Source organism: Rhinatrema bivittatum, chromosome 7 (genome assembly GCF_901001135.1).
Source record: "Rhinatrema bivittatum chromosome 7, aRhiBiv1.1, whole genome shotgun sequence".
NCBI lineage: Eukaryota > Metazoa > Chordata > Amphibia > Gymnophiona > Rhinatrematidae > Rhinatrema > Rhinatrema bivittatum.
The window spans coordinates 78,517,892-78,545,596 of record NC_042621.1 but is presented as its reverse complement, the minus strand read 5'-3'; the positions used below and the strand labels follow the sequence as shown (position 1 = coordinate 78,545,596).

At 44.0% G+C, this 27,705-nt stretch overlaps 1 protein-coding gene and 1 non-coding gene across 6 annotated transcripts in view; both read left to right on the top strand.

The window, feature by feature from the left end:
* The window catches only part of RPGRIP1L (RPGRIP1 like), a 375,908-nt gene that overhangs the window by 223,915 nt on the left and 124,288 nt on the right, over positions 1 to 27,705 (top strand). For 4 of the 5 annotated variants that reach the window (XM_029608561.1, XM_029608558.1, XM_029608559.1 and 1 more), the window contains 2 exons: positions 2,886 to 3,037; positions 12,875 to 13,244. In XM_029608561.1, the coding sequence (XP_029464421.1) occupies positions 2,886 to 3,037; positions 12,875 to 13,244 (522 nt within the window). The remainder of the gene's footprint in view (positions 1 to 2,885; positions 3,038 to 12,874; positions 13,245 to 27,705) is intronic. The other variant, XM_029608562.1, reaches the window with a different exon arrangement.
* On the top strand, positions 1,772 to 1,874 carry LOC115096296. The gene has a single exon (XR_003858027.1). It is a non-coding gene; the product is annotated as a U6 spliceosomal RNA (small nuclear RNA).

Sequence of the window (27,705 nt, the reverse complement as noted above, 5' to 3'; positions counted from 1 at the left end):
TCTTTTTCACTCAGTGCACAATTAAACTCTGGAACTTGTTACCAGGAGATGTGGTTAGTGCAGTTAGTGTAGCTCGGTTTAAAAAAGGTTTGGATAAGTTCTTGGAGAAGAATTCCATTACTTGCTATTAATCAAGTTGACTTAGAAAATAGCCACTGTTATTACTAGCATCAGTAGCTTGGGATATACTTAGTTTTTGGGTACTTGCCAGGTATTTGTAGCCTGGATTGGCCACTATTGGAAACAAGATGCTGGGCTTGATGGACCCTTGGTCTGACCCAGTATGGCAATTTCTTATATTCTTATGTTCTTAACGATGGATACCTCCACAAAGGGATTGGATGCACACATTTCGCATTTCAAGACTCAAGGTCTTTGGTCCCCCAGCGAGAGAACATTTCAAATCAACCTACTGGAACTACAGGCCCTATGTTCTGCCATTTGCATTTTTTCACACCCCCTTCTGCACAAAACCATCATGACATACATGAATAATCAGGTAGCCATGTTCTACATAAACAAGGCAGGTCCAGTTCAACGATACTGTGCAAGGAGGTGGTATTCACACTGGAATGAGCATTAGTCAACTCCATGTGACTCCAAGTCACCTACCTGCCAGGAATAAGGAACACAAAGGCCGACTGACTCAGCAGAATATTTCACCCCCATGAATGAGAACTCCCTAAGGACGTAGTGTCCTCCCTGTTTTGAACATGGGGAGTGCCCCGCATAGATCTCTTCACCAAAGAATGCAACACACAGCTTCCACGGTTTTGCTATCTGTATCCCAGTAATCGCAGGATAGCTCAGGATGCCTTTCTGCTGAGCTTAAAGGGGAGCCTGTTATTCGCATTCCCACCTATTCCACTGATAACTCTGGTGCTCCAAAAATGCATGGTGGACAAGTCGGATCTCATACTCGTAGCGCAGGTATGGCCCTGGCAACCCTGGTACGCCTACCTCATACACCTCTCAGTTCAGCAACCGGTCCTTCTTCCAAACAGAGTAGACCGTCTGACACAAGAAATGGGGTTGCTACTACACCCCATGCTGGATTCCCTCTATCTAACACCATGGAGATGGAAAGGGAAGTACTAAGCCACCTCCCTATCACAATGGAGATTTAGGATATACTTATCTCTTCAAAAGTCCTTCTATGAGGAAAAGCTATGCAGCTAAGTGGCACAGATACTGTCATTGGTGCAAGTCAATGCCATTAGACCTTTTCACTCCTCGCCAAAGCAACTATTGGAATACTTACACTTGTTGTATGTCTCTGGGCTAGCAGTGTCATCCTTCCGGGTACTCCTCAGCGCCATATCAGCCTACCACCTGACAATTCAGGGTACTTCCATTTCCGTACACCCACTCATATCCCATTTCATGAGAGCTGCTTTGAGATTATGATCTCTGATCTCATGCCCAGCTTTGCCTTGGGTCTTGAACATCATTCTAGAAAAATTAATGCTTCCACCCTTTGAGCCCATGCAAACTTCATCCTTGAAATTTCTCACCTGGAAAATTCTATTTCTATTAGCAATAATATCAGCAAGACGAGTCTGTGAGCTTCAAACGCTTGTTCTTTACTCACCTTATCTTCAATTCTTCCATGACAAACTCACTCTACGAACCCATCCATCCTTTCTTCTGAAGGTACTGTCAGCTTTTCACCTCAATCAAACCATAACGTTGCTGACTTTCTTTCCTAGACCACACACATCCAGCTGAGAGGGCTATTACAAATGCTGGATTGCAAGAGAGCTTTAGCTTATTGTAAACAAAGCACATACACTAAGATTGGAACGATACAGAGAAGATTAGCATGGCCCCTGTGCAAGGATGACACGCAAATTCATTAAGCATTCCATAAACAAAGATCTAGTGCAAATAGGCATTCGCAATTTTTTCTTTCCTACAATCCAAACACCCCAGGATTGCCAGTCACAAAACGGACACTTGCAAAACTGGCTGACTCAGTTCTTCCATTTCTGATATTCTACCAAGCCACAATGCTTGACAAGGGTTAAGGCACATCAGCTGAGAGCAATGGCTACCTCGATTGCCCACCTTCAACATGTGCCAATTCAGCACATATGTAAGGCTGCTACATGGTCATCGCTGCATACCTTCCCATCTCACTACTACCTCCATCAGCACACCACTTCTGATGCTTCCATGGGGCAGGAGATTCTGTGTTACGCTATGGTTTCCTAAGAATGCTCATGAGACTGCCCACATCTCACAGGGACACGAAGCGCACAGATAAGCCTACTCATACCCGAAGATAAAGAACACTTCGAATATGACATGCACCTGTGCTTCGTGGTTCCTTAGCTGGGGACTCTCAGATAGCATGGCTAATTCAGCCTGCTTATCTGTGGGGAAAAAGTAAGTTTGCTATCATAAACTGTGTTTTTCGTAGATAGCAGGATGAATTAGCCATGTGTCCCCACCCGCCTCCCTGGTCAGTCTCTATCCTTCTACCTGCTCTATGTTTACCTTCCTATACGCTCCTGTTCCTTTGCTACCTAATCAACTGAGGAGAGACAGTCAGTCGTGCGGGAAGGCACGACGCAGGCGTACAGGAGCAAAGTTGGAACGTTCTATAAGAAGTTTCCACACGGGGTCGCCAGGGGGTGCTCCTAGACAGCATGTCTAATTCATCCTGCTGTCTTCGGGAAAACACCATTTACGGTAAACTAACTTGCTTTTGCTGCCTCATTTGTACTGTAAAATTGCATATTGCTGTTTTTTCTCTTTGTATTCTAATAAAATCTGGTAGAATTTGTGTACATTTATATTAAAAAGATTAATTATATGCAACATTTTTTGCATTTAGAATTAAAAAGGAGACTTTCAATAATACTCATATTTTTATTTTGTAGGAATTCAAGATGACATCCAGAATTATGGTACTGTAGAATACTGGATCAGATTACGAGTTCCTATGGCTCAAGCTATTAGACTCTACAAAGAGCGGGCAAAGGCACTGGGATACATAACATCCAATCTCAAGGAGCCAGAACAGATGCAGCTGGTACTCTACAAAGATTATTTTTGTAGCTTAACGTAAAAGGAAATTCTGGAGTTTTGTTGCTTTAATATCAGAGTGCTTGCTTGTTGTAAACTATTTTCAGAAATGACAAAAGGAGTCATGGTAATAGCTTAAAGTGAAACCATAGTTGAGTATGTTTAGGGCTCCTATTTGTAGGTGTTTATAAATTTAGGTGTTGATTTTCCAGCTAATTAGTGATTCTTTAAGGGTACAAAAAAATTTTCATTTATCAGTGTTTTTTGTAGCACAGATGATATTGCTGGGTAGCTTTTCAAGTTGAATCAAATACATAAATTTGTGCATTTAAAGAGGAGTTGGTGTGAAAGAGGCATAAATCAAAGCGGAGGATCCAAGGCAGGTAAAGGGAGAGGTGAGAGAGAATTAGGGAAAATGCTATTTTTTCAGTATTTATTTAATAAACATGTAAACCCATTACCTTCTACTCCACCATTCCCAAACCTATGGTATATGCCCTTATCCAGCTCAAATGGAGGCAGAGCTCTAAAATATATATATATTTCTTTAATGACATCACTAGGACATAAGTGATGCATAGAACACATTCAACCAGTTCTGCCTCCAGCTGTTGGAAGGGAGTTTGAAGTGTTAACTCTTGTTGAAGTTAAATAAGATTTATTATTTTTTGTCTTCAGCTCTTTACTGTTGTCAAGGTACTGCAGCTTGTGGCCATCCCCCTGCGGACTGCTCTCCTCCAGTGAGGCAAGCCCTGAGACTAGTTAATTTACTCCTTACTGTCTGGTAAAGTAGGGAAGTTTAGTCTCTACTCTCTAAATCACTCACAGGTCAATACAGTAAAGTGCGGCCGCGGTTACCCTGCTCCTAACCCGCTTTCTACCCACTTTTCGGCCGCGTTAGTCCAACCCGCGATACACTATCCCCTTTAACCTACTCTTACTGCGTCCTTAAATCACCGGGTAACCCCTTCCGCCCGCGGCATGTATATTAGATGTAAACGATCAAATTAGCTATTCCCTCCCATACAGTAACGCGCGCCCCGACTAACGCTTTTTTACCCTACCGTTTTGCCGCGTGTTTAACCTGCAAACTTACCGCCTACCCTTACTCCCCTGCATTAGAGGTAGGGGTAAGGGTAGGCGGCAAACTTTCCCCCAGCCCCCGCTTACCTGCCCTGGCCTCGTCCCGCGCCCCGACTATCGCTTTTTTACCCTACCGTTTTGCCGCGTGTTTAACCTGCAAACTTACCGCCTACCCTTACCCCCCTGCATTAGAGGTAGGGGTAAGGGTAGGCGGCAAACTTTCCCCCAGCCCCCGCTTACCTGCCCTGGCCGCGTCCATGGGTGCTGGTCTCCAGGGCAGCCCCAGTCCTCTCCCCTCCTCCCGAAGCAACAAAAGCGGAAAAAAGCGAAAAAGGAAAAAAAAAAGCGAAAAAAAAAAGTTACAAGAGAGAGAGGACGGGCAATCCTACACTCGGGATTGCCAGTCCTCTCTTCCCTCCTCCAGAAGCAAGGCGCGAAAAGCAGCCTTGCTTCGGGAGGAGGGGAGAGAGGACTGGCAGTGCAAAACAACGAAGCAACTTACTTTTTTTGCAGCTGGAGGCAGGGGAGCCGCGATCCGTCTTCGCCGATGTCCGTCTCCGGAGGGGGGCTGCCAGTCCTCTCTCCCCTCTTCCCGAAGCAAGGCTGCTTTTCGCGCCTTGCTTCGGGAGGAGGGGAGAGAGGACTGGCAATCCCGAGCGTAGAATTGTCTGTCCTCTCTCCCCTCTCTCTCTTGCTACTTTTTTTTTTTTCGTTTTTTCGCTTTTTTCTGCTTTCGTTGCTTGCTTCGGGAGGAGGGGAGAGAGGACTGGCAATCCCGAGCGTAGGAGAACCGTCCACTTCCTGGTACCTGTCATTTCAAATGTCATTTGAAATGACATTTGAAATGACAGATACCAACGTGTCCATGAAGCATTAGGCCAGCGCACCCAGGATACTGTATAGCGCTCTATACAGTAAAATGGTTTGCGCGGGCCGGACACTTCTTAGACGCAGCTTGCATTTGCAAGCTATTTACATACAGTATCGAGCGGTAGGTGAGCTGGACTGTGCGTGCGGCAACCGCGGGTGCGCCCGGCACTAACGCAGCTCTTCCTACCGCTCCTTACTGTATCAGCCTGTCAATTTGGGGATTTAGATTGTTTACCTCCTTTCTGCAGTGTGTATTAGCTGACCTGGCACAACTGGAAGCTGAGAGGTGTTTTTCCACTATGGCTGAGAAAGCCCGAAGTTGCAGCGTTTGCGGGGCAAAGTGCAGCTCCACTGAAGGTGCAGCTTGCTTTGTGTGGCGCAGTAAATGTGAGTCACCTGAAAATAGTTGAATCGTTGGGGAAGCAAAGGCCTTTATCTAAGGCTGCTTCAGTGTCGGGGAAGCTGGCAACAGCAGCTGTTCTAACGGTTGCCTCAGACGTGGTGGCCATTTTGATTTCCACGTTGAGATCGGTGTCATTAAGGGGAATGTCTATTTTGAGCCAGGCTCCTCCCAAATTACTTCCTGCTGATTCAAACCAGGAATTCCTAGGCAATAGTGCTGGTGTTTTCTCTCCTGAATTTTTTTTCTTACATCAAGCCTTTAATGCTTTACAAGAGAGTGATGTTGCTGACCCTAACCATTCTACTTTATATTCTGAAGTTTATAAATCTCAAAAGAGGAAGAGGTCTGACCCTGATGAGTCTGAAACTTTCTCACAGGACAAGCAGGATGGTAGTTCTCACATATGGGTGACCATCAGGATGGAGCCCTCACGGAACACTTTGTCAAAATTTCTAGAACTTTGACTCGGCACATTGAGCATGCCACCTAACAAATAAATAAATAAATCCAGCAGAGGTCCCCCTTCAGTCTCTTTTTTTCCGTACAGCAGTAGCCACACGGTTTGAGGAGCTCTCACAACTATTTACTGACAGGAGTTTTCCTCAGGGAATTTTTTCTAAAATTTAACAAAATTCACCCCATCCAGGGTCCCCTTTCGATTATCAATCCCCGCTAAGGCTTTACCTCGTTTTCGCGGTTGGTTACTGATGGTTCCCCTTCTTAGGCCCGATGACCACCATCCGCATCATGGTTAAACTTTTTCAAATTCAATGGCGACGGGTTTTCGGCCGTGCCCCGATTGTCCGTGGACGATGTCCATCACAGACCCACTTCAGGTATGTGTCCTGTGCTTGGGGGTTACCCATGACTTCGCGACCTGTACCAATTGCACCCACATGACACCCACGGGCCGCCGGGCTCGATTAGAAAAAATGGAGTTCCTATTCCACACTAAGCAGCCCACTCCTTCAAAATCCTCTGTGTCATCGACTCTGCCATCTTCGCCTCGGCATCAACCGGCCTCAGCGATTCCCGGTCGCCTAGTTCTCTGCCGAAGAAATCCACCTCGACGTCCTCTGTGCCAGACCAGCCCAAGCACCAAGAAAAGCATCGGCATCGACACCGGAAGGCTTCGTCTGCCGATCCAGCTAAGGCATCGGCATCGACGGAGCCACCAAAGAAAAAGACCCACACGGATGAGCCGCCATCCTCCTCCAAGCTAGGGTTACCGAGGCGTTCCCCACCCTCCCATGGTACCGGGAGCCGAGATTCCACTTTCACCAGTGGACCCTCCAGTGCAGCCTCCAATTCCGGAGCTGGTTCTCCAAGCACCAGCCTTCAGTGAGGAATTGAACCGGATGGTTCAAGAGGCAGTCATCCATGCACCAGTGGACCATGCATCCATGCACCAGAGGATCCATGCATCCATGCACCAGTGGACCCACCAGTGCAGCCTCCAATTCCGGAGCTGGTTCTCCAAGCACCAGCCTTCAGTGAGGAATTGAACCGGATGGTTCAAGAGGCAGTCATCCATGCACTGCAAGGACTTCCACCTCCATCAACACTGGCACCGACCCTGGTTCCAGTCACCGACCCGATGCCCACGTTACAGGCTCCGTTGCTGGACAGGTTGGACACACTCATCGGAGCGCTTCCACTGGTGCCTCCGAAGACACCGGTATACCCATCAGAACCCTAGGATGCATTCCATCCAGTCCAGGTGATTTGCAACTCTTTAGTTTGTCAATCTGGCCAACTACATCATCCAGGTTCACGGTGATTTGGTTCAGTTCATCTGACTCATCACCCTTGAAAACCTTCTCCGGAACTGGTATCTCCCCAACATCCTCATTAGTAAACACAGAAGCAAAGAATTCATTTAGTCTTTCTGCAATGGCCTTACCTCCCTTGAGCCCCTTCAAAACCTCTGTCATCTAACAGTCCAACTGACTCCCTCGCCGGCTTTCTGCTTCGGATATATTTTTTTTAAATGTTTTTACTGTGAGTTTTTGCCTCTATGGCCAACTTCTTTTCAAATTCTCCCTTAGCCTGTCTTTATCAATGTCTTACGTTTAACTGCCAGTGCTTATGCTTTATCCTATTTTCTTCTTCTTTTGGATAAGAACATAAGAAATTGCCATGCTGGGTCAGACCAAGGGTCCATCAAGCCCAGCATCCTGTTTCCAACAGAGGCCAAACCAGGCCACAAGAACCTGGCAATTATCCAAACACTAAGAAGATCCCATGCTACTGATGCAATTAATAGCACTGGCTATTCCCTAAGTAAACTTGATTAATAGCCATTAATGGACTTCTCCTCCAAGAACTTATCCAAACCTTTTTTGAACCCAGCTACACTAACTGCACTAACCACATCCTCTGGCAACAAATTCCAGAGCTTTATTGTGCGTTGAGTGAAAAAGAATTTTCTCCGATTAGTCTTAAATGTGCTACTTGCTAACTTCATGGAATGCCCCCTAGTCCTTCTATTATTCGAAAGTGTAAATAACCAAGTCACATCTACTCATTCAAGACCTCTCATGATCTTAAAGACCTCTATCATATCCCCCCTCAGCCGTCTCTTCTCCAAGCTGAACAGCTCTAACCTCTTCAGCCTTTCCTCATAGGGGAGCTGTTCCATCCCCTTTATCATTTTGGTTGCCCTTCCCTGTACCTTCTCCATCACAACTATATCTTTTTTGAGATGCAGCGACCAGAATTGTACATAGTATTCAAGGTGTGGTCTCACCATGGAACAATATAGAGGCATTATGACATTTTCCGTTTTATTAACCGTTCCCTTCCTAATAATTCCTAACATTCTGTTTGCTTTTTTGACTGCTGCAGCACACTGAGCCGACGATTTTAAAGTATTATCCACTATTATGCCTAGATCTTTTTCCTGGGTGGTAGCTCCTAATATGGAACCTAACATTGTGTAAGTACAGGAAGGGTTATTTTTCCCTATATGCAACACCTTGCATTTGTCCACATTAAATTTCATCTCCCATTTGGATGCCCAATCTTCTAGTCTTGCAAGGTCCTCCTGTAATGTATCACAGTCTGCTTGTGATTTAACTACTCTGAATAATTTTGTGTCATCCACAAATTTGATAACCTCACTCATCGTATTCCTTTCCAGATCATTTATATATATATTGAAAGCACCGGTCCAAGTATAGATCCCTGAGGCACTCCACTGTTTACCCTAATTTAAAAGCTGCTTTATCTCCTTTTTAAAGGTTAGCGCCAGCAGCTTGGTTCCACCCCAGTTAAGGTGGAGCCCATCCCTTCGGAAAAGACTCCCCCTTCCCCAAAAAGTTCCCCAGTTCCTTACTAACTGAATCCCTCTTCCCTGCACCATTGTCTCATCCACGCATTGAGACTCCGGAGCTCTGCCTGCCTCTGGGGACCTGCACGTGGAACAGGGAGCAGCATTTCAAAGATTGCAAGCCTGGAGGTTCTGGATTTCACAAGCTTTGGATGCCTTTTCCCTGAATTGAGGGGAGGATCTTCAGTACACAAATCATCTAATTCCTCTTGTAACAAAGACTCTATTGAACTCAGGACTATGATCCTCATAGCTCAGTATTAGCTGAGACAGATTTGGTTCCCACTTCTTCAAGACTTGTCCATCAGGAATCCAATTTGGTTGTGGAATTTTCCCACATTCATCATATAGATTCAGGGAACACGGTTCCATTCCAATATCAAATTCCTAGCCCTCACAGCCTGAATGTTGACAGGATACTCAGTCCCCTAGATCTTTTAGATGAAGTATCTCTGGTCTTTCTGGCTTCTAGAAGAGACTGTACTGGAAGGTAATATGTTTTAAGTAGAGCAGGTCTACCTTTTGGTGTGAAAGAAAGGCCCTAGATCCATTTTCTTGTTCCACACAAAAAACCTTCTGCATCTCTTAGAGTCTGGTCTCAAGACTAATTCTGTTAGGGTTCACCTCAGGGCAAATCCTTCTCTATAAGGCCTTTAGTTGTCATGCAAGGTTTCCTTTTATTAAAGCCTCCTCTAAAATCTCCTACTATGTAAAATTTGTAGTAGATTGGTGTGAAAAACTTCCCTTTGCTGAATCTCTGTTGCCTTCTCCCCATTAAACCGTGCCTTATCATACGACCAGTAATTCTGTGCTTATAGCTTCTACTATTTTGACCTGCACTGTTAATGTTTGACACTTGCTATTTTATGTTAATTTTGTTTAGTCTGTATATGCTGATGTACATTCTTTTATGCAAATGTTATTGTCTATATTGTATAAGATAATGTATGTTGCGCTGTATACCTCTTAGACCAATTTATTTGATATAGGCAGGTTATATATTTTTTAATAAATAAATGTTGTGGGACCTCAGCATGGTACTATTCTAGGTGATAAAAGATCATTTGAGCCGTTAGACTCATGTGAGCTGAAATACCTGGTCTGGAAGGTTATATTTTTGGCAGTGGTCTTTGGATAGCCAGAAAATAGACTCAGGCTGGACTCTGGCAAAAATCTCTCATAAACATCTTTATTAGTAAAAAGAAACAAGAACATAAACAGCTCTGCTTTTCCATCACAGTTCCAAAAATAGACAGTGATATAACTTACAGTTCAGAAGTATTTATTTTCTTTATTTATTTAAAAATGTTTATATACCACCTTTACAAATAGAGATGTAGTCAAAACGGTTTGCAAACTTTAAAACATACATAATTGAAATAAAAATATCACTAAAAATGATAATCAAACAAAACTCTTTAACACATCCATTTCTTAAACAAACAAAACAGACAAAAAGCACTTCCGGAATGTAATATTGGCATGAACTGAAGGAGAGAATTGTGATAATAATTATAAATGAGTGTGTGGTGAATGATTATTTTGAGGAGGAAATATTAAAAGCTTTTTGGAGCAAATATGCTTTTAAGGATTTTTTAAAAGTTCCAAAGATGGGGGCCTGCAACAGAGAAAGCTCTTTTCCCAGTAAATTCAGGTCTTGCCAGTTTGACAGTAGGGACATCTAAGAGATGTTTTGATAAAGATCGCAGTTGTCTAGCTGGTTTATGAATACGTAGTGTCGTACAAAGCCACGTAGAAGAGGTGTTATGGATGAGAGTGTGAATAATTGTTAAATTATTGGCTTTCACTAGGCTTGCTTCTCTCCCCAGGGCTTCCTCTTCCCTCCTGAGCCTAGCTAGTTATACATCTTCCCAGGACCAGGATTCTCTGCTGTCTTGGGCTTGAGGTAGACCAGGCCTTATCTCTGGATACCTTTCTTTAAGGTGTTCTGGGGTTTCCTTCCGTGTATTCCTTCATGTGGTCATTTGGCCCACAGAGGCCTAGATTCACAAAGGTGTGACTTTTTTTTTTTTATAGTGGAAAGGCGGTCCTGCAATAGTTTGTCCCTCACCAACAAACGATCATGGCAGTATTGCCACGTTCTTTTGTGGCACAGAAAAAGTCCGCAGGACAAAAGAATGTGACTGGGGCCTTAAGAACACACAATGGTGGCCCCCTGCACTCGGGGGCTGCCATACAGCCCAGTACAACCCCATCAAAGTTGAAAAAGAAACATACCGGGAGTCTTTTTAAACCCCTTGCCCACCCCAGGGTCACCATTCGAGGCTGCCCTGCAAAAATAAATATATATATAAAAGATAAAATCTGCCGTGTGGTGATGCTCCAGTCCCTGTCCAAACACCTTCCCCTTCAATCTCAACCCCTCCCAGTCCAATAGCTGAGCCGCCGGCCCCCACCCCCAGCCCGCTGTATGCACACCCAACCTTGCTGCCCCCCCGGACCCCCTTTCCATTAAATGTAAATCGTTGCAAAGTACATGAAATCTATTAGCGCACCGACTTTAGGGACATTTTCAAAGAGAAGCTATCCTCCATGAAAATTAGCAATTGTCAAGTGCACAACTGTAAAAGCAGCCCTGGTCCTTTGCCCCCATTTGTGTTAGGGATTGGAAGCACAAAATATTGTGCAGATATTTGGAAATCAAATGGCTACGCCTGTTTTCATCGCTCAAATTAGACCTGCCACCGGGATGCCTCTTGCTAAAATGGCTAACGTTACGCAAGCTCTGGAAGCCGTAAAAGCTTTTAATCTCAGTCAGGTCATTTTACCTGAGTAAATACCGTTTGGAAAGTGCCCTCATAATAACATATGTGACACACCATATTCTGACTTATGTGACACACAACATACATCCCATCAAGCCACACTGGCTGGGCAGGGCTGCCACCTACTTATGTCCCATGGCTTGAGCCTGGATTTGTAAAAGGCGGTAACTACATCCAATCCGAATTGCCCTTTTCTAGTGCTTTTAAGTTATTATTCTCCTATAGAAATGGTGAGCCCCTGAGCTTCAGTCTAATTAATGGCATTTTATGGAGTTGTGGAAATATATGCACAAACCTTTATTTGTGGAGATGAGCAGACTTATTTATACTGCTCTCAACCTCTTCTTTCTCAGGCTGCCACCATGGCACTTCTGTATTAACTTAATTAACAAAAAAGGTTGTTGATCTCCTGGAAAGCTATTTCTTTCCATTTGCACATGGTCCTAGATTATATTTTTATTTTTGAAGGATTTTAAATAAAACTAGTGCCAGCACAGTGCACGGGGAGAGGAAGCTCCAAGCACTGCAAAATTCTAATTAACTGCAGGCAACAAGATTGAATGGAAGTCAGTCTAAATAAACTTAATTTGCACCTCTACAGGTTTATTTCACTACACTACTGTCATTCACGCTGCATCACAATGCATTTCCAAGTTTGATATTGCAGTGATTGAGGGTCAGAACAACTGCTTTGTTACATTTGAATACCTAATATTCCTGCTAATATGATAAAAGGATTTAAAGTACATGAAAACCATATGGTCAGTGGATGCCACAACCAAAAATGAATAAGCTTGACATTTATAAGTGACTTATGTACGGGACATTTTTCCCATAGAAACAATCAGAAGAATGCCTTACTAAATCAGACCTGACACTTAATTTTATACTGCTGTAAAAATGGAGCCTATTTAAACATGATTCTTGTTTCTGATTTGCTTCTAAACAATTAGGCTCAGATATTTCTAAGCAGGTCATAATTTTAATAGTATACACTTCATTAAAGCAGTATCTGTAGTAATACAAAGTAAGATAATGTTACATTATTAACTATTCTATGCAAATGGGGAAATAAATCTTTAAGTAATTAATAAATAATACAAAAATTGTTTCAGGAATTAGAGGCCTTTAATTTACAAAAATGAATTACACATTAATGCTTATCGCATATTAATGCATGATGTTAGTAAATAAGCCCTGTTAATTTACACATTAGTGTGTAACGCATTTTCCTAAATAGGTCCCAGAGTTTTTTAAATAGTAGTTTTCACCACATTCAAATAGACAACCATTCTTGTGATTATTTACATCATTGATGTATTACCGCAACAGTATTGGAATAATTAACATGTATTGTTTCAATTAAATCAGCAGAAACTCAGAGCTGCCCAAGAAAGCACTCCGACTCTAGCAGATGGAAACTTAAATGAACTCCACATTACAATAAAAGGCTGCAACAATCTGCACATCCAAGCAAGCCACCTACAGCCAAATCCTTACGTTGTGTACAGGTTCTTTGATTTTGCTGATCATGACACTCCCATCGTTACTAGCAGCAATAACCCACAGTTTGAAGACCATATGTGCTTCCCAGTGCCAATGAATGCGGACCTGGACCGATACTTGAAGTCTGAATCACTGTGTTTTTATGTGTTTGATGATGGTGAAACAAGAGAAGGTGTTTATATTGGAAAAACCAATGTGCCTCTTATCTCGTTAGCTTATGACAAATGTATCTCAGGTAAGCCTAGATATTTTGAATAATAAATAATTTATCTACCATTGGATATAACATGAATAATGAATTGATATGGAGAGAAATTTTCAAAGCTGTTTACTGGGATAAATGGCTAAAAATTGCCTTCCTCTGCTTGACTAAAAGTCCACATAGGATGCTATAGTGTGCATACTTTTAGCCAGGTTAGAAAGAAGCATTCCTGGGTGTGTGTTGAGGTTGGGCCAGGAAAACAGCACAAATGCATTCCATTTTCAAATGCTCCGGTTCTATTTTACCGCTGCTTAGCTGCCACACTACTAACAGGTTCAAGGTATGCCAGTTCTTTAAATAAATATGCATTATCAGGCCATTGCAATATTGTTGCGTGAAAAACAGGCACTCATGATGGAGCATCTGCTTTCAAAGCACGTGCCTATCCACCTTCCCGGGCATGCGATTCACTAGGCCAATGAGCCGTTGTGTTAAAAAGGTGGCGATAGGGGAAATTGTGCGTCTCTAGTGCCTCCTCGGCATCGGATGCCCAAGAGACGTGGCTGTGCGCGGGTTAGGAAAATGGACCCTCAATTTTATGAGCGTCTGTTTCCTAACTTATGCACAGCCACGGGTTAGGGAAATAGACGCTCATTAATTGAGCATCCGTTTTCCTAACCTGAATGCCAGCAAGACTTTTTTTTTTAATTTTTTTTTTTTTTACCATACTCCTTTTTTCAGTTCCTCTGATTTAATATCTCCAGGATATTAAGTCTGAGGAACTGCAGAAAAGCCGTATTTTCTGCTTTTCTGCTAACTTTAGGGGCTTCTCAAGACTTAACGACTGCTCTGGGGCAGGCATTCATTTTTGAGAGTAAAATTGTGCACGTTGGGCACGCATTTATTTTTTATATAAGTGGGTAATAGCTAATAGCCTCATCAACATGAATTTACATGTGATGAGTGCTATTAGCTATGCGCTGGTTTGGACGCATGTTTTGGATGCGCTAATCCTCTTTATTGCATAAAGGGTTATGGACGCGGGTCCAACTGCGGGTTAAACAGTGCGCTAGCCTGAGCGCACAGTATTGCATTGGCCTGTATGTTAGCTAATTTTCTAATTGAAATTAACTAGCTAGTTTCTCTTTGAAAATTACTTAGAGTATGCAGGTTAAAAGTACGCTCATGCTTTCCAGGTAAGCGGTCTATTCCAAATTTCCTCCACAATATTTATTTTCATTTCTGTATATTAAGGTTTTCCAGCTTCAAAACACTGGAAACAATCTTTTCTTCTTCATTTTTTCAAATGACCTCTTTACTCATGCCATCTCATAGGATTCTCACTACTTATATTGTATCTGAAAACCTTGTTCTCTTTCAGTTATGGTTTATTTATCTGGTGATTGGAGTTTTTGGTTTATATTGTTTTTTACCATTTGCTTATTAAGTCGTATGTGATTTTAGAAATGTACTGATTTCTCTCACACATTGGTGACATCAGCCAACAGAACCCAGTTCAGAACTTTTACCTCTTCCAATCCATATAGATCTCTATCATATTTCCCCTCATTTGTCTTTTCTCCAAGCTGAGGAGCCCTAACCTCTTTAGCCTCTTCAGCCTTTCCTCATAGAGGAATAGTCCCATCCCCTTTATCATTTTATCACCCTTCTCTATACCTTTTCTAATTCATCTAGATCTTTTTTGAAGATGCAGTGACCAGAACACCACAGTATTCAAATTGCAGTTGCACCATGGAGAAATATAAGGCATTATAATATTCTCTGTTTGTTACATTTGCCACTCGCAGGACAGCCCCACGAGTAGCTGCACTCACCACCATGGCCGTGACACCTTTCTCCTCAGGCGCGCTATATCAGGCCTGTGGCAGGAAAGAGCTGTGGCACCTATCAATGACATCAGAATCTTCTGCCCTATAAAAGGGCCTCTTGGACTTCACTTCCTCACCTCAGCAAACAGGTTCCTTGCCTGGTTATAGCCAGCAGTCTTCAGCCTTGCTTTATCAGCCTGGTCTTCAGCCACACCTTGTTCCAGCCTTGCTCCAGCCTTGTCTTGCTCTAGCCTTGTCTTTTGCCTTGCCCTATTGTGCTTGTCCTTCTGCTTGTCCCTGTCTGTCTTCTCGTGTCAGTCTTACCCATGTGCCAGAATCTTGTCCTGGTTGTCTCTGGTGTTGTCCTTCCTGTTCCTCTGTGTCTAATCTCTCTAGCTCTGAACCTTCTCAGTTCCTTGCTTGCCGCCTGGATCCAACCCTTGCCTTGGACTCCAGCTATGCTTCGTTAGCCTCCTGCCCTGCCTCTATGACCACCCCGGACTCTGCCTTTGCCTGGTCCACACCAAGACTCTTTTACCAGCTGTCAGCACAGACCTTGGGGCTCCACCCACAAGATTGCATCAGTTGTGCCATGGCAAAAAGGGGTCACGCTCACATCATCCACAACAGTGTTTATTCTCCATTCCTTTCCTAATAATTTTTAGCATTCTATTTGCTTTCTTGGTCATCACGTCACACTGGGCAGAGAGTTTCGACATATTATCCACGATGATACCTAAATCTTTTTTCTGGGTGATGACTGCCAATGTGAAAGCTTGAATTGTTTAGTTATAATTTGGGTCCCTCTTCCCTATCTGCATCACTTTGTACTTGTCCACATTAGATGCCCACTCTCCCAATCTCGCAAGGTTCTCTTGCAAATTCTCACAGTCCTTTTGTGATTTAGCACCTTTGAATAATTTTGAATCATCAGCTAATTTGACCATCTCACTTATTATTCCCATGTCAGGTCATTTATATATATGTTAAACAGCAGCGGTCCCAGTACAGATTCCTAGGGCATCTATTAGTCACATTTCTCCAATGAGAAAATTGACCACTTAGCTTTAAGCTTTTTTTTGTATCTTTTAATCAGTTGTCAATCCACAATAGAACATTGCCTCCCATCCCATGACTTTTTAATTTCCTCAAGAGTCTCTCATGAAGTACTTTCTGAAAGTCCAGATACACCATATCAACTGGCTTACATTTATCCACATGGTTATTCACGCCTTCCAAAAAAAATGTAGCCGATACAGTACAGTGCACTACAGCGGAGCGCACTGTTAACCCGCGTTCGACCGCGTTTTCTACGCGCTAGCTTTACCCCTTATTCAGTAAGGGGTAATAGCGCGTCAAAAACGCGCGTCCAACCCCCCCGAAACTAATAGCGCCCACAACATGCAAATGCATGTTGATGGCCCTAATAGCTATTCCCGCGCGATTCAGTAAGTAAAATGTGCAGCCAAGCCGCACATTTTACTTTCAGAAATTACTGCCTACCCAAAAGTAGGCGTTAATTTCTGCCGCCACCGGCAAAGTGCACAGAAAAGCAGTAAAAACTGCTTTTCTGTACACCCTCCGACTTAATATCATGGCGATATTAAGTTGGAGGTCCCAAAAGTTAAAAATAATTAAAAATAAAAATTTAAAAAATTTAAAATCAGCCCGTGGCTCACGGGTTGAAAACCGGACGCTCAATTTTGCCTGCGTCCGGTTTCCGAACCCGTGGCTGTCAGCAAGTTTGACAGCCGACGCTCCTATCAAAAATGAGGCGCTAAGGATGCTCTAGTGTCCCTAGTGCCTCTTTTTACTGCGGGCCCTAATTTGAATATTTTTTTTTTTACTGAATCGCGCACACAGGAGAGTGGCCTGTGTGCGCGCCGGGAGAGCAGATGCTCTCCCGCAACTTTTACTGTATTGGCCTGTTAGTGAGGCAAGACTTCCTTGGTTTAACTCACGTTGTGTTTATCCCATTAAACTATAATTGTCTATATGATCAGCAATTTTGTTTTTTATAATAGTTTGTCATTTTTTCAAGTACTGTCAGGCTCACTGGTCTGATAGTACTTTGGATCACCTATAGAACCCATTTAAAAAAATGGCATTACATTGTCCACCCTCTAATCTTCAGATACCGAAGCTGATAGATTATAGATTAATAATAATAGGTCTGCAATCTCATTTTTCAGTTCTCTCAGTACTCTGGGATTTATACCATCCAGTCTAGATGACCTTCTACTCTTTAGTTTGTCAAGTTGACCTATTGCGTCTTCCAGATTTATTTATTTATTTAAAAATATTTATTTCCCACCCTTATCAAATCTGTTGTGCTAGGTAAGTTTTAACAAGTCAAACAAAATCCATACATATAAAATTTAATATCTTAAAACATACCACAATAAAAATATACAATACGCAGAAAAAAACTACGAACCAAAAGCTTCTAAAAACAATTAATTTTGGAACCCCATACTTTATTTCAAGTGTCTCCTTAGATAAGTGCAGGAGGTTAAACCATGTCAGCGGTGCAGGACTGAGTTGGGACAGAGCCCTGGAATTGAGTGTGCCCCTCTACTAACTGCTTGCACTGGGAAAGGGGACTACAAATATGATCTAGAACTCATGAAACAAATAGCAACACAAAAGCAAGTTATACTGTTAATAAGAGTTTCATATATTATAAATTATAGATATTATAACCTTACACTTCCTCTTGATAAGGACAAACACTGAGAATGGTGACCAGTCATGTCATTTTTAGTTTATTTATAATTGTTTCTAATCCATTAATCTTAGAAAGAGAGTCCTCAGTGGACTACAATTAACAAACATGCAACAGGTAATCAAAACTAAAAATAATAATAAAAACAAAAATGCTTCAACAACAAGATAAGTATAAATAAAAACCAATATAGAAATAAACTCTTCAGTTAGACAAAATGTATTGAAATATTATTAGTAGATTTTATTACAGGATTTGCAGGTCAGCCTAATCAAAAGAAACATCCAGTGCTACCACTGACAGGAACTTATTTCAGGAACATCTCAATCATGAATATTCTCATGAAATTTGTAAATAAAGATGAATCCCCTAGTCTGTACATAAAGATATAATTACATACACAAAGCCCAATCTTCAAAAGGTCTCGGCACCTCATTTTAAAAGTTAGGCATCTAGCTTTGATATAAAGCATTTGACAAATCTGAGTATCAAAATTATGTGCCTTGACTCACAAAGATCCTAAATGTAGATGCCTTAAAACAAGGGCGGTGCCAAAAGCAGGGCCAGGGTGAATGAATAAAGTTATTTATTCAAATATTTATTATCTGCCTCTAGCAGACAAACTGTGCTAGGTGCTCAATGCTAATTTCCAGCACTGGATGTCTAATTTAGGGCATCTCTATACTTGCCCTAACTTTAGACACCTCAGTTTAAGGTGCCTAAATTTGAAGTAGGTGCCTTTACTCACAAAAAATATTTTAGGAGCCTATATTCACTGAATATATGAGCCTAGTTTTAATACCTCACTTAACTATAGTGGACTAAGAGGACTGAACAGATAATCCAGGAAGAACCCTCCTCGTCACCCAAAGGCTGGAGACGGTACCTCACAATACTCAGCCCTCTTTTGAGATACTCATTCCTCTTTTGAATGTCGGGCTCAGTTAGTTATTGAGAGGTACTGCCTCCAGCCTTTGGGTGACGAGGAGGGTTCTCCTGGATTATCTGTTCAGTCCTCTTAGTTCTGTGCTTCTCACTTCCTTCCAGAAGCCAGCTTGCTCCTGTTTGGTCCAGATTGGCCAAGGGAGGTGGGGGAGAACAGAGCCTAGTGAGGTTGGGTATATTTGCCTCACTTTCAGGCTGGATCTAGTGCTGGTTTATTGGAGTGTCATTGTTTTCCTTGCCTTTTCTTACTAATCATTACTGCCTTGTTTCTGCTAAGGATCCTTTTTCCTGTCTTCCTTTGCCTAGTCTTGTTCCTGTCCAGTCAGGGGTATCTTGTAATTTTATATTCTCCAAGGACAAGCAGGATGGAAGTCCTCACACATGAGTGACATCATCAGATGGAGTCCTGATGTGGAAAACTTATGTCAGAGTTTCTAGAACTTTGATTAGGTATATTGAGAATGCTCTGCATGCCCTAAACCACACATCAATGCAGGGTCCCTCTCCAGTCTCTCTTTTTCCACGGTGAAAGAGTCTTTAAAGTGAAAATCCATCGCTGTTCAGCCTGCAACAACATTTATTAATATCACCATCACATTTATTAACAATCTGTTGTAATACAAAAAACAAAGGTCCTCCACATCATGATGACACTGCTGCCAATGTTATACCAACGGCGCATTTTCAGTCACATTCCAAATCATACTGCAGTGTTCCATTATCTGCACTTTCCTGTTGTCTTGCAACATATAACAAATCACAAGTGCAGTGAATGGTATAAACAGCAGCCATACTATCACAGATTACTGTGGATGCCAATTTAAAAATAAGTGAAACAACTGGTGAAAATTTTTAAAAATTACATAGTAACTTTATATATTATAGCAGTAACATTTCCTTAAGGAGTAATACATTTAGGATGCAAAACTCCTAAGGGAAAGATACAGTATTGGAGGTGAAATTCTTCTAAGCACAAAGGAAGAGCGAGATCTGGGGATAATTGAATCTGATGATCTTAGAGGCCAAACAAGTGGATAAAGCGACGGTAAAAGCCAGAAAGATGCTTGGGAGAGGAATGGTCAGCAGAAAAATAGAGGTGATATTGCCCCTAAATAAGTCACTAGTGAGACCTCACTTGGAATACTGTGTACAAGTCTGGAGACCACACCTTCAAAAGGATATAAACAGTATGGAGTCGGACCTGAGGGTGTCTACTAAAATCATCAGTGGTCTTCGTTCTAAAGAATATGGGGATAGACTTAAAGATCTAAACATGTACACCCTAGAGGAAAGGGGAGATATGATAGAGAATTTCAAATATCTCAAAGGTTTCCGTGCATAAGAGGTGAGCCTTTTTCAATGGAAATGTGGCTCTACAACATGAGTTGAGGTTGAAATAGGGTATACTCAGGAGTAATGTTAGGAAATATTTCTTTACAGAGAGGGTGGTGAATATGTGGAACAGCCTCCCAGTGGAAGGCTGTTCCACATATTCATATAGTATCTGAATTCAAGAAACTATGGGATGAATACAGGGGTTGTCTAAGGGAAAGATGAGAATTATAATGCTAAATTAATTGGATGGATGAACAGATTGGATGGGCCATATTGTCTTTTTCTGTCGTCATGTCTCTATGAAATACTGATTCATAGAAAGCAACTTCATTTTGTAATTATAGCCCAATAAAAACCAAGTGCAAAATTATATCATGAGTCCGGTCACATAATAATAATGAACATCACTTATCTTTTCAAATTGAAGTGCAGCTCAGACACCAACTTTCTCAGCAATCTAGATATTTCATTAATGATGTAGCAAACTAGAATGTTCATCAGAAGTATGAAAGGAAGATTGAACAGCATGAATAGTTGGCCTAGCTCAGCCATGTTTCAGAGGCTCAAACTTCCAAAACATTGCATAGATCTTTCTACAAGGATGCTGACCACTTACAAATGTGAATGAATGGTCACATGGTCTCTTCACACCAATCACACAAATATAACATAACTTAAACATGCCAATCATAAACAGGTGCAAGAAAAGCAATACTTTAGATTTTACAAATGAAAATAAAAATAGAAATAATCACAAGAGATTCCCACTCCATATCTAAATTGAGGCCTTGGGGATAAATCGTTTGTAATATGAAGATTCATTGTTGTTCACATTCAGACAACCAGCGAGTGATGTCACCACCACTCCTGGAGAGGAATAGCTTTTCTCACAGGACAAGCAGGATGGTTGTCCTCACAAATGGGTGACATCGAGGATGGAGCCCACCACGGAAAACTTCTGTCAAAGTTTAAACAGAACTTTGACTGGCCCCTACTGGGCATGCCCAGCAAGGCACTGACCCTGCAGCCAGCAGGGGTCTCCCTTCAGTCTTCTTTTTTCCGCGCAGCAGTTGCCACGCGGTGAAAGGAGCTCTCTAACCACGTTCCTGACAGGAATTTGGAAGTTAATTTCCTAAGAAAATTTGCCCCTCAGGGGTCTCCCTTCGACAAATTTTTAGTCATCTTACGGAACCCGGTAAGTTTTTTGCCTTTTTCCATCGACTACCGTCGATTTTGGCCCTTGAGGCCTGTTGGCACTTACCGATCCCCAGCCTAAAATTTTGGCTTCAGGCCATGGCAACGGGGTTCCGCTGTTGTCCGGATTGTACCCGGACTATGTCCATCACAGACCCCCACAGGGTTTGTGTAATGTGTTTGGGTAGTGAGCATGATGTCCTGACTTGCACCAAATGTGCCTTAATGACACCCAAGGGTCGCAAAGCCAGGATGGAGAAGATGGGGCTCCTCTTCCATGCACCCACCCCAACGCCATCGATAGCATCGACGTCATCGGAACCGGCACCGTCGAAGTTGTACCATCATCGTCAACCCTCCGGTGACCGTCCGCCATCAATCGCTTCTCGGCCGTCGACTCCCGTCCCTTCCCCGGATGGGCGAGGGGATCGGAAGGAAAAGCACCGCCATCGACGGCACAAGTCTCGGCCTGTCGAGGATCCACAGCCATCGACCTCTGCTCAAGCCGAGCCACCGACAAACAAGCCGCGAACAGACCGGACACCCTCCACGTCTCGTTCGCCGGCATCGAGGAAACCCTCGCCCTCCCGGGGTGCGGGGGCCGTGATCCCACCGGTTACGGTGGTCCCTCCGGCCCTGCCTCAGCCTCCCTCTCCCGTCGAGCCGGGTATGGTTACCCCTGGTCTCCGGGCAGAACTGGACCGGCTGGTCCAGGAGGCCATCGAGAAAGCGATGAAGAAATTGCAACCTCCATCCGCACTGTCTCCGGCACCGGTTCCAGTGCCGCCCCCGACACCGACACCGGCACCGGCTTCGCCACCGAGGAGGGAACCGACCACCGAGCCGTTGATACAAGCGCTAGCACCGCTACTGAGCCGCATGGAGGCGCTCATGGCGGCCCTTCCATCGGTGATTCCAGTACCATCGACAACACCACCGTCTCCGACTGGATTTTCATCGGCAGGAGAAACACCGTTCCGGATTCCCCCTTCCGGGGTGGTTCCATCGGTGCCTTCTGGTATATCTCCACCGATATATCCTTCGGTTCCATCCATTCCACGCCAGGCACCGATTCCATCGGCAGCACCGAAGCCATCGATGCCATTTCTGGTTCCACCTACGGCACCGATTCCACCTCGGTTTCCATCGATGCCTTCAGATCCTCAGCCAGGTCCATCAGGGCTACAAACCCCACTTGATCCCTACGATACCTGGGGTGATGATGATGATACATCTTCTGACACAGATTTGCCTTCGCCACCATCTCCTACAGAGAGTAGAAAAAGATCTCCTCCTGAGGATCTATCTTTCATTAATTTTGTGAAAGAGATGTCAGAAGTTGTACCTTTTCAACTACAATCTGAAGCTGATGACAGACACCAGATGATGGAACTCCTTCAATTTCTGGATGCTCCAAAAATCATCGCTTCCATCCCTATACACCAGGTGTTTTTGGATCTGCTCAAGAAAAACTGGGAATCTCCCTCATCAGTGTCCCCAGTTAACAAAAAAGCTGACTCCACCTACCTTGTCCAGTCAGCACCAGGTTTCCAAAAACCTCAACTGGATCATCGCTCTGTTGTGGTTGAGTCCGCGCAGAAGAAGGCCAAGCGTCTTAAGCCACACTCTTCTACCCCACCTACCAGGGACAACAAGTTCCTAGATAGTGTTGGACGGAAAGTCTATCATGGAGCTATGTTGATTTCACGCATAGCTTCATATCAACTTTACATGACTCAGTACAACAGAGCCATCCTTAAGCAGATGCAAGACTATGCTGACACTTTGCCAGACCAATACCAACCGCAGCTTCAAGCCCTTCTTCACAAGGGATTTGAGGCAGGGAAGCACGAGATTAGGACTGCCTACGACATATTCGATGCTTCCACAAAAGTTTCAGCCACAGCCATCTCAGCCAGACGTTGGGCTTGGTTAAAATCATCCAACCTTCGCCCAGAGGTTCAGGATCGTCTTGCTGATTTACCCTGCTTAGGCGATAATTTGTTTGGAGAGCAAATTCAGCAGATTGTGGCGGAGTTGAAAGACCACCATGAGACGTTGAAACAACTCTCATCTGTCCCACCTGAGCTGACCTCCAAGCAACCGCAAAAGAAAGACTCTAAGAAGTCATTCTTTCGACCACGCCGTTATTACCCTCCATCGGCCAGGCCTCGTCCAGCTCGATCCTCTACTAGGCCTCAGCCGCGTCAGCCTAGGAAACAAAGGCCTACTGTAGCCCCTCCTCCTGGGCCTGCGGCTGGCCTTTGACTCCCCTGTAGGGAACACATGCCAAACCCCTCTTCCGGACATCCCTGTAGGAGGTCGACTGTACCATTTTCTACAACCTTGGTTGCAGATCACCTCAGATCAGTGGGTGCTAACAATTATCGCACAGGGTTACCACCTCAACTTCATAACTCTTCCGGCAGACTCCCCGCCTCTTCAAGCGTGGAGTCTATCCACCCATTTGGCTCAATTACAACAGGAAGTATCCCTTCTTCTGCAATCAAATGCTATAGAACCCGTTCCTCCCTCTCAACGAGGCAAGGGATTCTATTCCAGATACTTCCTAATACCAAAGAAATCAGGGGGACTACGTCCCATTTTGGACCTTCGAGCCCTCAACAAATACCTTCAAAAAGAGAAGTTCAAAATGGTAACCCTAGGCGCGCTGCTCCCTCTGCTACAAAGAGGGGATTGGCTGTGCTCTCTCGACCTCAAGGACGCTTATACCCACATTGCGATCACACAATCCCATCGCAAATATCTGCGGTTTCTAGTAGGCCACGACCATTATCAATACCGTGTCTTCCCTTTCGGTCTAGCTTCTGCCCCACGAGTCTTTACCAAATGTCTCGTAGTGGTAGCAGCATTCCTAAGGAAGGAAGGTGTCCACGTCTACCCATACCTGGACGATTGGCTAATCAGGGCCTCCACCCAACAGATAGCTCAATCCTCCCTAAAATTGACAATTCAAACACTCCTTTCCTTAGGGTTTCTCGTCAATTACGAGAAATCTTGCTTAGTCCCGTCTCAAACCTTATCTTTCATTGGGGCAGACTTGGACACCTTACAGGCAAAGGCTTACCTTCCTCTTCAGAGGGTCCACACCCTAATGTCCCTGGCTCGCCAGCTCCAGTCTCAGAACACTGCCACGGCTCGCCAGTTCCTCATTCTCCTAGGGCACATGGCATCCTCGGTTCAAGTCACTCCCATGACCCGACTAGCCATGAGAGTAACACAATGGACTCTACGACACCAATGGATTCAAGCTTTTCAGCCTCTGTCCTCCATAGTCACAGTCACACAAGCGCTGCGCCTATCCTTAACCTGGTGGACGACTCAGGTCAACCTCCTTCAGGGCTTACCCTTTCTTCCACCGGATCCGCAAGTAATCCTAACCACCGACGCTTCTCACATCGGTTGGGGAGCCCATGTGGACAACTTTCAAACCCAAGGGTTATGGTCCAAAGAGGAAGCCGAACACCAGATCAATTTCCTGGAACTTCGAGCAATCCGCTATGCGCTCCGCACTTTCAAAGATCATCTCTTTCATCAGATAATCTTAATCCAGACGGACAACCAAGTGGCCATGTGGTACATAAACAAGCAGGGAGGCACAGGCTCCTTCCTTCTGTGTCAGGAAGCTGCGCAGATCTGGGCGGAAGCCCTCTCCCACTCCATGTACCTCAGGGCCACTTACCTGCCGGGAGTAGACAATGTATTGGCAGGCCAGCTGAGCCGTGTCTTCCAACCACACGAGTGGTCACTCGATCCTCTGGTAGCGACCTCTCTGTTTCACAAGTGGGGTTCTCCCCGCATAGACCTCTTTGCGTCCCCTCAGAACCACAAAGTGGACGATTACTGCTCTCTCATTCGGAGCCAGCACTCTCGGCCGAGGGATGCATTCTCCCTCAAGTGGACAACCGGTCTGCTCTATGTATTCTCTCCACTCCCTCTTGTGTCAAAGACTCTCGTGAAGCTACGCCAGGACGGAGGAACCATGATCCTGATAGCACCTTACTGGCCACGCCAAGTTTGGTTTCCAATACTCCAGGATCTCTCCATCCGCAGGCACATTCCTCTGGGAAAGGACCCGCATCTGCTCACTCAAAACGACGGATGCCTCCTCCATCCCAACCTCCAAGTCTTGTCCCTGACGGCATGGATGTTGAAAGGTTAGTCCTTCAGCCTTTCAACCTTTCAGATTCCGTTTCTCGGGTCCTGATAGCTTCACGAAAGCCTTCCACAAGAAAGTCTTACTCATACAAATGGAAAAGGTACACATCATGGTGCACTTCTCAGTCCCTTGATCCCCTTTCCTGTCCAATCTCCAAATTCTTGGACTATTTATGGCATCTCTCTGAATCAGGTCTTAAAACCTCTTCTATCAGAATGCATGTCAGTGCGGTAGCCGCCTTCCATAAGGGTATTGGGGGTAATCCTATTTCAGTGCAACCCCTAGTAACACGCTTTCTTAAGGGCTTACTCCATCTAAAGCCGCCCTTGCGTCCTCCGGCCCCATCCTGGGACCTTAACCTAGTTCTTGGTCGTCTTATGAAACCTCCTTTCAAACCTCTGCACTCCTGTGACTTTAAATATCTCACTTGGAAAGTGTTATTCCTTTTGGCTATTACTTCAGCTCGCAGGGTTAGTGAATTACAGGCCCTAGTTACCTATCCGCCTTACACTAAGCTCCTGCAGGACCGGGCGGTACTCCGCACTCACCCTAAATTTTTACCTAAGGTAGTTTCTGAGTTTCATATCAATCAATCCATCATACTACCTATCTTTTTTCCCAGGCCCCACTCCAACTCTGGAGAGCAGACCCTGCATACCCTAGACTGTAAACGAGCTCTGGCTTTTTACCTAGACCGTACAGTTTCCCATAGGAAGAGCACTCAATTATTCGTCTCTTTCCATCCTAATAAGTTGGGACAACCTGTGGGTAAGCAGGCTCTTTCTTCCTGGTTGGCGGACTGCATTTCTTTTTGCTATGAGCAAGCTGGCATTCCTTTTCAAGACCGTGTTAAAGCACACTCTGTGAGGGCCATGGCGACGTCAGTGGCACACCTTCGATCGGTGCCACTTCCTGACATCTGCAAAGCTGCAACCTGGAGTTCTCTCCATACCTTTGCAGCCCATTATTGTTTGGACAAGGCTGGAAGACAGGACTCCATCTTCGGCCAGTCTGTCTTGCGTAACCTTTTTCCAACCTGATGTACCAACACCCTTCCACCTACCCGGTTGGGTGCGGATGCCCTTTCCCAAATTTCTCCTCACTTATTGTGCCTGCTGCACACCGTTGGATACATTTGGTGCAAGTCGGGACATCCTCAGCTCGGTACTCACCCATTTGTGAGGACAACCATCCTGCTTGTCCTGTGAGAAAGCAAATGTTGCTTACCTGATGTAACAGGTGTTCTCACAGGACAGCAGGATGTTAGTCCTCACGAAACCCGCCCGCCTCCCCGCGGTGTTGGGTTCGTTTTATTTTTACTTTCTAGGCACTGCCTGTAGCTTTGAAAATCAGACTGAAGGGAGACCCCTGCTGGCTGCAGGGTCAGTGCCTTGCTGGGCATGCCCAGTAGGGGCCAGTCAAAGTTCTGTTTAAACTTTGACAGAAGTTTTCCGTGGTGGGCTCCATCCTCGATGTCACCCATTTGTGAGGACTAACATCCTGCTGTCCTGTGAGAACACCTGTTACATCAGGTAAGCAACATTTGCTATCTATAATCCAGCAATTTAAATAAAAGAAAATCATCTTCCTTCTCAAGACAATGTGAAACAGATGCAAACAGTTTTTTTAGTAGTGAGGCTGCTCTGGTGTTCTGTCAAGTGAATCTTAATCATCCGCGTGATCTTCCCCATATAAAATAATGTACATGGACACTGAAATATGTATATCATACACTTAGATGTACAATCGGTGGAATTTCTCAGATGATAAACATGACCAGGGATAAGATGTGTAAATTAACGAAGCACTATAGTAAAGGGACACATGCAGCAATTGCCACAACTTTTATGTCCAGCCCCAATTATATTATCCAGAGCAAGTGTCATATCAGAATAATTTGGCTAGGGATGAATGGGATGCAATGAATGCTCTCTGTCAAAATCTCAGTGCATTTTATTACCTGCTGATAAAGGTGGAGCTGTGGTGATTATTTCTAAATTCCAATATGTTCAAGACATTTTTAGACAGCTTTCTGATATATATATCATTACACAGCCTTGGAAGAAGATCGTACTCGAGGAGGCATTGGAAGGAAACAAGGATATCTCATCATAAATATGCATTTTTGAATGTTGAGAACCCTCATAATCCTGTCCTCTGTATCCTCTCTAAGATTCACAAATCACTAAAGAATCCTCTTGGACATCCAGTTCGTTCTTCTGATGGGTCACTATTAGAACCTATTTCAGTTTTTCTTGATGTGCTATTGAAACATTATGTCCCCAT